This window comes from Haliotis cracherodii, unplaced genomic scaffold (genome assembly GCF_022045235.1).
Source record: "Haliotis cracherodii isolate W230 unplaced genomic scaffold, xgHalCrac1.p SCAF_20, whole genome shotgun sequence".
In the NCBI taxonomy this organism is placed as follows: Eukaryota; Metazoa; Mollusca; class Gastropoda; order Lepetellida; family Haliotidae; genus Haliotis; species Haliotis cracherodii.
Window position 1 is genome coordinate 2666252 of NW_027266276.1, and position 15479 is coordinate 2681730.

The 15479-nt window shown below is 40.4% G+C and overlaps 1 protein-coding gene across 1 annotated transcript; it reads right to left on the reverse strand.

Annotated features, from left to right (window-relative positions):
- Positions 1-10518: 10518 nt before the first annotated feature.
- On the reverse strand, positions 10519-10995 carry LOC139470433 (mucin-19-like). Its single transcript, XM_071252842.1, has one exon. The coding sequence runs from the start codon at positions 10993-10995 to the stop codon at positions 10519-10521; it is 477 nt and encodes a 158-aa protein (XP_071108943.1).
- Between the last annotated feature and the right edge of the window lie 4484 nt (positions 10996-15479).

A 15479-nucleotide genomic window follows, 5' to 3' on the forward strand; every position in this document is an offset into this window, starting at 1 on the left:
ATTTTCTTTTATTTTCATGCCTATATCACACATTGAACAGTGTTCACATGATGGTTCCTGATGCAGTATGCAATTTCCTCCTATTCTTCAATACTCATAACAGAGCGGGAAAACTGTTCGCTTGAAAGCATCAGCAGACCATGCTCACCAGTTCAGAGTTACTTGCCCTCAAAACTCCTTTTCATTCTATATTGCCATGGAAAAACAGGAACCAGGATGAGGGGAGGCCAGATGGGCTCTATCCCTGTTGCATTGTGTTAGTAGAATTGTGAACATTCTATTTGGTGTTTGGGTCCACATTTATAGACAAGTAGTCCCAAACATCATTCCTTTCAAGTGATTACCACATGGCCAAAGACAACAATTTCTTCAACGTCCTTGAAGGGTCCCACTCCGACCTGGCATTGGTTGATCTTCTCACATTAGCCAGACCAGCCTTTGTGAATGTGTCCCAGTGTCACTTGGCATACAACTTCTCGGTAGGCCCCCATTGAAATAACAGGACTCTCCTCATCGCTGTCTGCCAATCACTTCTGAAATCTGGAGGGGTCCTTCCAGACTGTCAACCTGGAGTACTCATCCGGGTATTTCAAGCTGGACATCAGTTTCTGCAGAATTATGTATAAAGATTGTAAAAAAGAATTGCAACATGTACTTACAGATAAAAGGCAGCAAATTCACTTAATTTATCATATTTCAGTCTTGTTATATACCAAACATTTGAGATATACATTGTTCCATGCTGATGAGTTGAAACAATCATTAACTGACATCTCTTAAAAATGTTCCTAGCAACCTATGCTTGCCATACAAGCCAAAGTAACAGATGGGGTAGCTAGTGGGCTCATTGATCGCTCGTAATCGTACCCCAATAACGTGGGATATTGTCCACAACAGTCATCATCGGTGCGTCTGGATCGAGTTCATAACATTAATCACTGGTTTGTCTAGTTGAGATATGAGATTTAATTATTCATAATCCTTGTCATTTAGCCGAACTATTACTGGATGTGGTGTTAAATGAGTGAGTTGGGTTTAACGCCTCTTTGAACAGTATTCCAGTTATATCACGGCATGTAAGCTTGATGTGGGAAGAAAGCCCGAAGTGATGCAGGTCTTACATGTTTACCACTTTGATGAAACCCACAAGCAAGTGTATGATGCTACCCTCGATTCAAACCCACGACCATCGGTTTCTGTCAAGCCCAAGAGATGCAACTATGCACAGCAAGTTGTGTTGCCTTTGATAATTGGGCCATCCATGCCAACAGGTGATAACGAACAAACAAACTAAAGAAATATTTGCAGAATAGCTTCATGAACATGATGAACCAAAGAGAATAATTTCAAATATTTACCAGTCACTGCTACTCTTCTCTTGTTCCTCATTGCTTCTCTTTTTCCATTGATGCTTGGCAGATGACTGACTCATTCATTCATCCAGACATTCTGCAAACATAAGTAGCATTCTAATTACAGAAATGTCCAAACTGTACATGCTGTACATTGAATTCAGTTGAAAAGACCCCAGTTGAGATTCCAACTTAGAACTGTCCATATTAAAATATTTCATCCCAAACATTCAGAGATAAAACATAACCCCATATTTAACAACTGTTTGACAACAAAGCCACGGTCATTCAACATACACTTTACATAGGGAATCACTTGTTGCAAAAAAGATCATTCCATGAAATATTGAATTATTAAGTTATGAAGCTTATACAAAACAAGGATATAACAGTGTAATTATTAAAATATCTTAAGCGTCAAAGAAAATAAAGTCTTTGTTGACCATTATTGTAAATTATAGTCTGTATTAGCATCCCACGAAAGTTTAGAGTTAATAATCGTTCCTAGATCTTTGTACTTATTAACAATTTCAATTTTCTTCATTATCTATAAAAAGTGGATCTAATTTGGATCATCTTGTTTTGACCACAAATCCATAACGCCCCTTATGCAAATCCTTGTCGTCATAACAAACAGTTGACCATAATACTGAAAAAAGACCCTTGACGTTCACAGTAAAGTATGTAGAGCAGGACACATTCAGGTAAGGAATATGTGAATATTACAATGATCACGTATTAAAGTCATTTACCACATGTAAGCTTCTCACGTGTGACACATTAACTTTTATAGCCAACATGTAAGTAAATGTGTAATTATATTTTTTAGGACAAGTAGCCTGTCTATCATATGTTAGTATTTGCTTATGTATATAATGTAGAAATATGTTTACTTCAACTGGATACTTTGTATACTAATGTGACTCACTGTCTTATTTCATATACTCCCTGTACTCTGTGAGAATGATTAATAGCCTCAACTTATTTTTCCAGATGTGAAGAATCAAGAACAGCTTCAATTACAGGGAAGCTTTGGAACACTGATCATCGTGAAATGGAAGATAAGACATTTTAAGGGTATGAACATTTTCACTTGAACTAGTTGAACAATAACCATGATGACAACTTTATCATGGGGGAATTTTTGGTGGTGGGGTAGCCTAGTGGCTGAAGCGTTTACTCTTCATGCTGAAGAACCAGGTTTGATTCCTGCCACATAGCTGGGATATTGCTGAGTGTGGCGTTAAACATCAAACAAAGCAAACAGCCGCATACTTACTCATGTGGGGATTCCAGGTTGAAGTTGGTCCCCATCAACATGATCAACCTATGCTAGTTGTAAGAGATAACTTAATGGATCGGGTGATCAGGCTCGCTGACTTGGTTGATCCATGTCATCGTATCCCAATTGTGTGGATCGATGCTCATGATGTCAATCACTGGATAGTCTGGTCCAGGCTTGAGTATTTACAGACCGCCGTCATATAGCTGGAATATGGCTGAGTGCAGAGTTAAACAACAAACACCAACATGATTCTAGGACCTGCTCTTGTGGATATCATTTTGAGGATCCTACACATAACTTCTTTTCACGTTGTAACTATTGCAATATGTTCTACTACATGTGTTTTAAACATATTTTTTTTCATAGATTATAAGTAGATAATGAAGGAGAAGTCCATATTGATTAAATCTACCAGATTCTGAGATAAATGCACGTATTGATTTATATATTTCAATGTTTTCCTGTACATAATTTACAACAATACCATATAAAGCTTTCTTATATCATTTCCATGCTGTTAAATAATACCTATGATTTGTAATAATAGCATAATTTGGACAAAAATTAGTAATGAATGGTATTTTTATAACAGGTGCCACACGTGCGGGATAGGTCATTTGACATGAATCAGTTTTATGTGAATTTAAATCACTACAAGCTGATCTGAGTCATGAAAGGATATGACTTTGATTCTGTGAAAATGGAAATGCTAAAACATCTCCCGATATTAACCATGCTATTACAGAATCTGTTCACTTGTTTTTGTATGTAAAATATTTTTGAACGATTACATCCATCTAATGATTGTGTGTGTGATATGCCAGTATGTAGAGATATATGTGTACAAGCATGTACATACGCGTATAAAAATTATGTATGTTTGGCTAGGTACCAGTATATGCATGTGTGTTGTTTTGTGCGACTTGTATATTAGCATTATGATAGTTTCAACAGACAGTTTATGTATATCAAATGTTAAATGTCTTTGTAGGGAGAATTGCATATCAAAACTGTCATTATTTTGTAACTGATAAGTAGAACTTTTAAGTAGAAAAAACTATTATCTGGCAAGATACATTTCCTTGGTCCACAGAAACATGTTACCAGTAAGCTGACTTGATAAGTAGCATATCAATCAGTGTGGTTGGAAAGTAACTAAGCCGTCACTACTCAATTAAGTAATTAACAGACAATTGCAAGTGATAATACCCACCCGACACTAATTGCCCTGTTAATCTCTAATCCACCAGGGGGCGGTCGGGTAGCCTAGTGGTTAAAGCGTTCGCTCGTCACGCCGAAGACCCGCGTTCGATTCCCGACATGGGTACAATGTGTGAAGCCCATTTCTGGTGTCCCCCGCCGTGATATTGCTGGAATATTACTAAAAGCGGCGTAAAACCAAACTCACTAACTCACTCTAATCCACCATGAGTTGACATTGAGTTCATCTTGCAAATGAGCTGTTGTGAGCGTAACGAGATGATAAACATCAAATGTGAGGCAGGCTTTGATCATGTGTTCTGTAGAAGAGATGATGTCACTTGTTTAATGTTTATTTAGGATAAGCTACATCCCTTGATGCTACCAAGACCATCCTTGAGATTATCAGACAGTTTGTCTGGATACAACCTGATGTCTCAACTGTACTTATTGGATTCTGCCTTGTAGCAAACTATGTGTGTGACAAGGACTTTGACCACTCTGTGCAGATGCATAACAATGCATAATGAACTTGGGGTATGATTCAATTATGTCACACAAGTCAAAGGTGGGTTCCAATGTATTTAGAAACACACGATAGATTCAATACTGCGTACCTTTATAACAATCAAATGAGTATTCAAAAAGGAATACACATATATTTACAATTACCCTTGAAAAGTTCAAAAACCGAATAGAACTACTTTAATTATGATTACACTTGACCAATATATTTGGCAGTTTTCCCGTTATTGTTAATCTTCATTAAAGATAGGATAAATGATAATTATTTCCAATGTGGCTCCCATTGCAACTAAAGCAAGGATCGATTCAAATTAAGCCTGATTCAGCTGCTACATTGAAATGTAATTGCTCCTCTAATCAGTAATTCAATCAGTTGTATAGTGACTTGATATTTGGCGAAAAAATCTGTTGTATGAAATCCTAATGTTACTTACTTTTGTATTTTGGATGATATTTGTATTTGGTAGCCTAGTGGGTAATGCGTTCTCTGAAGCCCTGGCTTGTATTCCCCACATGGGTACTGTGTGAAAAGCCCATTTCTGGTGTCCCCGCAGATATATTGCTGGAATATCGCTAAAAGCTGTGTGAAACTATACTAACTTGCTCATTCATTATAGAGTATTTTGAAATCGCTTACATGACTTGTGTGATTGAAAGTTTTGATAATTATGAATAGTTCTGCTGTTTTTACGTATAAGAACCTATTTTATGCAATTTTGCATTGCCTTGCAGGGTAGAAACTAACATGTTTAGTCCACTAGTCCTTTCAATGATAACATATATATAGCAAAACCCTTAAAAATGGCTAATTTGAACTAGTCCTTATGATAACTTAACTATGGGGCAGTTTGGCAAGGACTACAGGACTAGTGCCAATTTCTAATGCTGCCTTGTTTACCCTTCCTTATATTTTGATGTAATGCAAACATTTGAGAAAAAATCAGGTGAGCCTTATTGCACTACAGGAATTTTTTTCAGAAGATCAATTACAATTTTGTATTTTCTGTAACATTTACTGTTCGCTATGGCTTTTTTATAATGGTTAACATGGTTTGGTAAACAGTTGCTTAATAAATTGTCATTACCTTACTGATTGAGAAACCAACTTTTTACCCTTTGTCAATATATGTGTGTTTCTTATATTTTTTAATGACAAGTTTTTAAAGATGTTACAAATTGTTTCAGGTACCTGGATTTCACAATGACACCAGATCAGACAAGTCATACAAAGGACTCTCCGGATGATGAATAATCCTACCCAGAACAACTAACGGGTTCACCTCAGAAAGTGATGATTCTGAATGAATAATGCCACATCAGTGTGATTCTGTAGGTTGTTTTATTACGACATTAATCAAGTCTAAAGGAATTAATACCACAGCAGTGAGACTATGTTTATGTGGTGTACACTGACGCTGACTATACAAATCTGAATGATTTTTGTGGTTTACTGCACAAACATAATTGACTTTAGATATTCTTCTACCTTGAAATTCTTCTGAGATTTGACTAATTTGTTTATTTAGAAAATGGCATTGAAGCATCTGTTTCTGTTTTTGAAAGTTCTTGCAAACACCTCTGGTTACTGAACCAATGAAATGTCATAAAATCAATAAATATGATTTTTTATCTTAACAAATTCTTTGTTTTGCTTCTTTAAGAAATATGATATTGATCATTCATAACAAAGGTGCTGAGCATATATCAAATATACTAATGCCCTGAATGTTTTCCTACAATTAATACAGCTCACTGAACGAAGTTTTTAGTTCCATGTCAGTAGAAAAATTACATTGATATTTTTATGTACCGGTACTTTATTAGGTGTTTTCTGTGGATGCCATTAGTCTTATGCACCCATTTGGGTCAATTATATTCTGTTTTAAACTTCAATGAAACTCGTCTGTCAAGATGTAACAAGAACTGATACAGTTACAAAATAATCTTTTATTAATCTCACCAGGAACAAAGGCCCGAGTGAGCACATAGCCAATGACTGTCATTTTTTCGTCAGAGTGAGTATGGTGTTATGCCACTTTATGAGCAAAATTCCAACAATATCATGATGGGTGACACCAAGCAATGTACCGATGTGGTGAATCGAACGCTTCAACCACTTGGCTAGAACAAACTGGGAATACGAAGATGAAATGTAAGGATACCATCATACCAGGACTGAATGCTTTTCATTTAAGACGCTGAACATCTAAAATGAAATATATATGAACTTGAAAAATGTTTTCACCAAAAGTACATGCCCATAGACGTTAACTTTAAGGGAATATTTACAACTAAAATAACACAGAATATTACTACAGCTATCTGTTATGCCCAGGCTAACATTATTTAGGCCCAAGTGAGCAAACACTCGATGAGTTTATACTATCACTCAGAACAATCGAGAAGTCTGAACATGAAATTTAAGGATATCACAATACATGTATTAGAACTGATGTTTGTTCATTAAACAGCTTAACATCTAAAAAGAATTATAGATGAAATTGAAAAATTGTCTTCTCCAAAAGTACATGCCCATAGATCTCAACTTTAAGGGAATATTTACAACTAAAATAACGCAGAATATTACTACGGCTATCTGTTATGCCTAGGCTAACATTATTTACTAGGAGAAAGACATCTCGAAAAATTGCATCCGGATAACTGCCGGATACCTTCCGGATACCTTCAGCAATGTTCAATTTTCATGGTTAGTTTCCAATATATTTTTAGGTGTTTCACACTTTATTGAACAAAATGCACCCCACAAATTGTGACATGTTTTTGGAAACTCAGAATGAGGTATCCGGTGCCGGATCCTTGGACACCCAGATTGAGGTATCCAGTGAGGTATCCGGTGCCGGACACCCGGATTCCAGGTGGCATACTTTCCGGTGAGGTGTACCATTCCGGCAAGGTATCTGCCACCGGATTCTTCCTATACACAAGAAAGGACATGTTGAAAACCTGGCTGAGTATAGGCCTATGACTCTACTTGAAAAAGATAATTGCCAAAGTAATTTGCTGTATTGAATTGATGGGCTGAATGTGAGAACGTTTTTGTATCTTAACAAACTGGATTTAGGAAAGGTTTCCAGACTGTGGATAATATTTGCTACACTTGATACTATTATCTCAAAGTATTTGTTTCTTCATAAGGGTAGATAAGAGTATTGATTGGAAGCTTTTGATTCACATTTTAGAAAGGGTCTGTTTCATAAATTATTGTTTGGAAATGCGAAAGGTAAAACATTTTGATTAATGAACACTGGATAAGAAAGTGAAGTCTTGTGTTTCATTACAAGATGGCAACATAGTTTTTTTGAATGTAATATTGATGTTTGGCAAAGATGCCAGCTGTCGCCATTATTAATTTCTTTCATTATGAATGATTAATTTGTCTTTCGATAATCAGAGGTGCATTCATATCAATTAGTTGGAATTATTTATCTTACTGCTTTTGCACATGATATTTTAATTTTGATAGCACCTTTAGAAGTTTACAAAGCAGCAGTGATAAGCTAACTACTTATCGTGATAAATGTCATTTAAAAGTCAACGTGGATAAGATGAAAGTAGTTATATTTGGAAAAGGCAGTAGATTGAAGAATAATGAACAGTTCACGCTGAAAGCACATACAGTCTTTCGATAGGGGATGTTCTGAAGGCTCCAAGGCAAAGCCTCAGGCCTTCATGATGAATACTATCAAATATATTTAAGTTACTTTTACAGGCCCCACCATAAATGATGGAGCCATAGTCCAGTTTAGAACGGATAAGTGGAGGAGGGTTTTCTGATCCCCTCCCCACTTTGAATTTGAAACGACTTTCAGAAGGTCAAGGGCCTTCAGGCATATATGTTTCAAGTTTCAGCAACAACAGGAAAGAAAAAGATTATTTTCATTCTGAAAATGGTGAAGATTATTATGAAATATTTTCAATGCATGAGCTCAATACTGCCCTTGAGCAAGCTCATGATACTGCAACTGGATCTGAAAATATTCATTATAAGCTCTTAAAACACTTGCCTGAATCATGTCTCAAGACGCTTTTAAATTTATTTGATGATATTTTGACATCAGGTACTTTTCCTCTTTCGTGGTAAAATGCAGTTGTAATCCCCATGCCAAAACCTGGTCGGGATCATACAGATCCAGCAAATTACCGTCCTATATCACTAACTGCGTTTGCAAAACTATGGAGCGAATGGTGATTAATGTCTTAGTTTGGCATTTGGAAACCAATCATCTCATTACTGATATCCAGTGTGGTTTTCGTAAAAATAGAAGTACCATTGATCATCTTGTGCGTTTAGAATCGTTCCTAAAACATTCCTTTGTATATAAATAACATGCTGTATCCATCTTTTTCGATTTAGAAAAAGCCTATGATACAACTTGGAATCATGAGATGTTCATGATTTTGGATTGAGGGGCCGTTTGCCCCAGTTTGTATCCCGTTTTTTAACCGAAAGACAATTTCAAGTCCGCGTGGGTTCAACCCTGTCTGATCATTTTAATCAGGATCAGGGTGTCCAACAAGGAGTATTTTGTCTATCACATTATTCAGCACATTATTACTCTCCTCTCTACCACCACACTTTGACCTCGTCTCCTCTCTACCACCAACCTGTAACCTTGTCTCCTCTCTACCACCAAGCTGTAACCTTGTCTCCTCTACCATCACACTGTAACATAGTCTCCTCTCTACCACCATGCTGTAACATAGTCTCCTCTCTACCACCAAGCTTTAGCATAGTCTCCTCTCTACCACCAAAAGGTAACCTAGTCCCCTCTCTACCTCCAAGCTGTAACATAGTCTCCTCTCTACCATCACACTGTAACCTAGTCTCCTCTCTACCATCACACTGTAACCTAGTCTCCTCTCTACCACCAAGCTTTAGCATGGTCTCTTCTGTACTACCACACTGTAACCTAGTCTCCTCTCTACCATCACGCTGTAACCTAGTCTCCTGTCTACCACCACACTGTAACCTAGTCTCCTCTCTACTATCACACTGTAACAAAGTCTCTTCTCTACCACCAAGCTTTAGCATGGTCTCTTCTGTACTACCACACTGTAACCTAGTCTCCTCTCTACCATCACGCTGTAACCTAGTCTCCTGTCTACCACCACACTGTAACCTAGTCTCCTCTCTACTATCACACTGTAACAAAGTCTCTTCTCTACCACCAAGCTTTAGCATGGTCTCTTCTGTACTACCACACTGTAACCTAGTCTCCTCTCTACCATCACGCTGTAACCTAGTCTCCTCTCTACCACTAAGCTTTAGCATGGTCTCTTCTGTACTACCACACTGTAACCTAGTCTCCTCTCTACCATCACGCTGTAACCTAGTCTCCTGTCTACCACCACACTGTAACCTAGTCTCCTCTCTACTATCACACTGTAACAAAGTCTCTTCTCTACCACCAAGCTTTAGCATGGTCTCTTCTGTACTACCACACTGTAACCTAGTCTCCTCTCTACCATCACACTGTAACCTAGTCTCCTCTCTACCACCATGCTGTAACCTTGTCTCTCCTCTACCACCACACTATAACAAAGTCTCTTCTCTACCATCACGCTGTAACAAAGTCTCTTCTCTACCATCAGGCTGTAACAAAGTCTCTTCTCTACCATCACGCTGTAACCTAGTCTCCTCTCTACCACCAAGCTTTAGCATGGTCTCTTCTGTACTACAACACTGTAACCTAGTCTCCTCTCTACCATCACGCTGTAACCTAGTCTCCTGTCTACCACCACACTGTAACCTAGTCTCCTCTCTACTATCACACTGTAACAAAGTCTCTTCTCTACCACCAAGCTTTAGCATGGTCTCTTCTGTACTACCACACTGTAACCTAGTCTCCTCTCTACCATCACGCTGTAACCTAGTCTCCTGTCTACCACCACACTGTAACCTAGTCTCCTCTCTACTATCACACTGTAACAAAGTCTCTTCTCTACCACCAAGCTTTAGCATGGTCTCTTCTGTACTACCACACTGTAACCTAGTCTCCTCTCTACCATCACGCTGTAACCTAGTCTCCTGTCTACCACCACACTGTAACCTAGTCTCCTCTCTACCATCACGCTGTAACCTAGTCTCCTGTCTACCACCACACTGTAACCTAGTCTCCTCTCTACTATCACACTTTAACAAAGTCTCCTCTCTACCATCACGCTGTAACCTAGTCTCCTGTCTACCACCACACTGTAACCTAGTCTCCTCTCTACCATCACGCTGTAACCTAGTCTCCTCTCTACCATCACGCTGTAACCTTGTCTCCTCTCTACCATCACGCTGTAACCTAGTCTCCTCTCTACCACCACGCTGTAACCTAGTCTCCTCTCTACCATCACGCTGTAACCTAGTCTCCTCTCTACCATCACGCTGTAACCTAGTCCCGTCTCTACCACCACGCTGTAACCTTGTCTCCTCTCTACCACCACACTGTAGCCAAGTCTCCCCTCTACCACCACACTGTAGCCAAGTCTCCCCTCTACCACCACACTGTAGCCAAGTCTCCCCTCTACCACCACACTGTAGCCAAGTCTCCCCTCTACCACCACACTGTAGCCAAGTCTCCCCTCTACCACCACACTGTAACCTAGCCTCCTCTCTTTGGTCATTTCCTACCAGGTGATCCTGGGGCTGTTGGGGACCTAGTCTCATACGTGCTAAGAGATCAAGTGTTGCATATGTTTCCACAGTAACTAAGACTGGAAAGTATTTTCGTTAATCTGTAGAGGCATAGATACAATAACATGAAGATGATGAAACTTCAGTGATAGCAAATCATAGTAAATTTTGTTCTCTGCTTTCAGGAGTCACGTATATTCTTTAGAATGTGTTAATAAAATTTAAGTAGGAAACATATACTCTTCAAAAAAAGAAACTTGACACTGACTTTCAAAATGTAATATAATGCGATTGTTTCAAAATAGGACACAGAAACCATAATTGAAACAATGTTTGATCAATGTACACAATGTTCAAAACATTAATCGTGTCACCTAAACAGACACACGTCAACGATACAGTTAATGTCAAAGGGGTACAGAAAATGTCAGTATCGGTTGTGCCCACCACGTGCATCAATCGCCGCTTGACACCGATGACCCATAGATGCAATCAAGTTGTCAATTACACGCTGTTGGATGTGCTGCCATTCATGCTGAAGTGCATCAAGAAGCGCCGGAAGTGTTTGGGGCGGTGGATTCCTTCTGCGAACTCGTCCCACAGATGCTCAATCGGGGTCAAATCTGGTGACCGGGCTGGCCAAGGTAATGTCTGGATGTTGTTGTGTTGTAAGAAGTCCTGACAAACGCGTGCAATATGCGGTCGAGCGTTGTCCTGCTGGAACTGTCCGCCATGAACGTTGACGTGAGGAAAAACGTAAGGCTGTAGGATCAAGTCTCTGTATCGCACACCTGTCAATGCACCTGCCACCATCACGAGAGGCGCTCTACCACCGTGATGAATTTCGGCCCATACCATGACACTCCCGCCGCCAAATGGGACAACCTGCTGCACACAGTTTACTCCGACGTCTGTAGACACGTGCGCGCCCATCAGCACGTGTGAGTAGGAAACGGGACTCGTCAGTAAACAGTACATTTCTCCATCTTGCACGTGCCCATCTAACCCTCTGTTGGCGCCAAAGCAGACGGTCGGCCAGATGACGTGGGGTCAATACATGACGTCGAACAGGTGTTCGTGCAAAAAGTCCAGCCTCCCTCAGTCTGTTGCGGTCTGATATTCTGTGTACCCCAGGGATCTGTGTGGTTGTAGACGTTGCTGTGGTAGTGCGGTCTCGGAGGTGTCGCAGCCGGATGTATCGATCTTGTGCTTGGGTTGTCACCCTTGGTCTTCCTGACCTTGGTCTGTCGTCAACTCTGTTGATGTTGTTGTATCGGGTCCACAGTGCGGAGATTGTCTGTCTGGATACGCCAAAGTGCCTGGCCACTTCTTGCTGAGTTGCTCCAACTTGTAATCTCAAAATGGCGTTGTTCCGTTGAGCTGCATTCAATCTTGGCATTCTGTCACCGCCTCTACTGCCGTTATAAGGTCTGTATGAACAGCCGTTGATGTGGACTTTTATACCAATTCAGCAGGGGGGCCTGCATGCCTAAATGCGGGATCCTGTGCTGCACGTTTTTTACAGGCGGTTGCGTTTGGATGAAGCTGTAAAATTGCTTTATGTGCTTTGCATGTGTTTTCGCGATTTATAGACACATCATCTTTCTGTTTGAATTATTTGGTTCTCATTTAATCTAATTGTAATTATTTTAGATATTTGGCAAAAAGTGGTTTTATATCTATGTCAAGTTTCTTTTTTTGAAGAGTATATTTAAACGTGTATAAAAAAGTAAATGTGTGATTTCACAAAATACATCGATGCAGGCTCCAAATATTACTCCTGCCTACTCTTCCATGAATAAGTAACCCTGACAGAGATAGTTCTCAGTATCAAGTGAATAAAATATAACCCGAATTGTACAGAAAGAACATTGTTGATGACGTCCATGATTGAAGAAGACAGATTTTAAATAATTTATATGATGGGCAATACAGATTTTTGGTTAGCGATCCAATTCTGTACTTGGAATATTCTATTGTCGACGATCATTTATATAGTGTATTGGAACAGGACTTCAGGTGTTTTGTAACCAGACTCCCTCCGGAGCAAGACCGCACCCGTGGTCTAGAGGTAGAGCCTCCGCCCGGAGAGCAGAAGGTCGATTGGGGTTCGATTCCCGGACGAGGCATACCAAAACACGTTGAAAAATGGTAATTATTGTTAACTTGCCTGGCACTCGGCATTAAATGGCTAAAACAAGGACTGGTCGGCTCGGCGTCAGTATACTGTGTCTGAGTGGGGTTGTCATGATAAATTGTGGCATGGTATCTCTTTGGGTTACCACTATAAAAACGGCACCAGGCCGGACTAGTAGAAGGAAGCACACACACACACACACACACACACACACGCACGCACGCACGCACGCGCGCACGCACGCACGCACACACACACACACACACACACATACGTGTGTGTGCACGCACGTCGTCATATAAGAGCTGCGGAGATAATGATGGAAATAATTCCAGAATCGATTATTTGCATACCGCCGTCATATAACTGCAATATTGCTGGGTGCGGCGTTAAACAACAAACAATAACACACATACACACATACACAGGCCATTTGATAATATATGGAGTGAACCCTACCATTTCTTCTGAAACAACATACATCCTGCTTGTACTTTATCTCAATGCCTTTTTTATACTACATACGCCTGGGTGCGATAAATGCAAGTAGAAATATACATTGTGCAAATAAACTATTAGTTCTTTTCATATAGAGGATTTGATAATGTCCACAGTAGCATAAACATTTTGGGTATATAGATTATATGTACAATATAAAGAGTTACACGCTAAACTACACTGGATTTTGCCATTTGGACACCAAGGCGGTATAGTAAAGTGTGTGAACTTCACATAAAGTTGTTGATATTAAACCAGGGCAAAGTCATTGTTATGTTCTTCGTAAGTGAAACCGAGTGTGCGCTCAAAAGTGTGTTTTGTTTTACGCCGCATTCGGTAAAGTCCCAGCTGTATCCCGGCGTCCTGTAAATAAACGGTTCAGACAACCCAGTGGGTAATGATGACAAAGAGTCAACCAACTCACAGAAGCTTAAAACCGACCCTTTTAGTTGCTTCTTGCAACATGAGATAGCGCTCCGGGGACCTTTCCTTTCCCTGGCCACCATGGGTGCATAGGTTCAAAGAAATTTCACTGACGAGAACACATACTATACCACAATATACTATATTTACTTTAAATTATGCTTCCTGGTTATCCAAGCATAACTATTTTCCTTGTTACATTTTTTAGTTCCTCTGTTGTATGGAATCCAGTTGTGGACGCAACTCTGCACATGGAATTCTGCCGCCTCAGACGACCGCCCCTCCCTCTCAATACCCCTACCCCCCACCCACCACACTTACTCAAGATACTGCATGATAATAAATAATGACACGAACTTAGTCGCTGATCAGAGCTCGTCACTGTTAGACAGACGATGGTCAGTACATGTCGGTATTGATCTCTCACAACCAGACGGAGGTCAGTACATGTCGGTATTGATCTCTCACACCCAGGCGGTTGTCAGTACAGATGGGTATTGATCTCTCACACCCAGGCGGTGGTCAGTACAGGTCGGTATTGATCTCTCACACCCAGACGGTGGTCAGTACAGGTGGGTATTGATCTCTCACACCCAGACGGTGGTCAGTACAGGTCGGTATTGATCTCTCACAACCAGACGGTGGTCGGTACAGGTCGGTAATGATCTCTCACAACCAGACGGTGGTCAGTACAGATGGGTATTGATCTCTCACGCCTAGACGATGGTCAGTACAGGTCGGTATTGATCTCTTACAACCAGACGGTGGTCAGTACAGGTCGGTATTGATCTCTCACAACCAGACGGTGGTCAGTACAGGTCGGAATTGATTTCTCACATCCAGACGGTGGTCAGTACAGGTCGGTATTGATCTCTCACAACCAGACGGAGGTCGGTACAGGTCGGTATTGATCTCTCACACCCAGACGGTGGACAGTGTAGGTCGGTGTTGATCTCTCACATCCAGACGGTGGTCAGTACAGATGGGTATTGATCTCTCACATCCAGACGGTGGTCAGTACAGGTGGGTATTTATCTCTCACATCCAGAGGGTGGTCAGTACAGGTCGGTATTGATCTCTCACATCCAGACGGTGGTCAGTACAGGTCGGTATTGATCTCTCACACCCAGACGGAGGTCGGTACAGGTCGGTATTGATCTCTCACACCCAGACGGTGGACAGTGTAGGTCGGTGTTGATCTCTCACATCCAGACGGTGGTCAGTACAGATGGGTATTGATCTCTCACATCCAGACGGTGGTCAGTACAGGTGGGTATTTATCTCTCACATCCAGAGGGTGGTCAGTGCAGGTCGGTATTGATATCTCCTATCCAGACGGTGGTCAGTACAGGTCGGTATTGATCTCTCACATCCAGACGGTGGTCAGTACAGATGGGTATTGATCTCTCACACCCA

Excerpts from the sequence above, each read along its gene's own strand:
- LOC139470433 (XM_071252842.1), bottom strand. The coding sequence starts at position 10,995 with ATGACCAAAGAGAGGAGGCTAGGTTACAGTGTGGTGGTAGAGGGGAGA.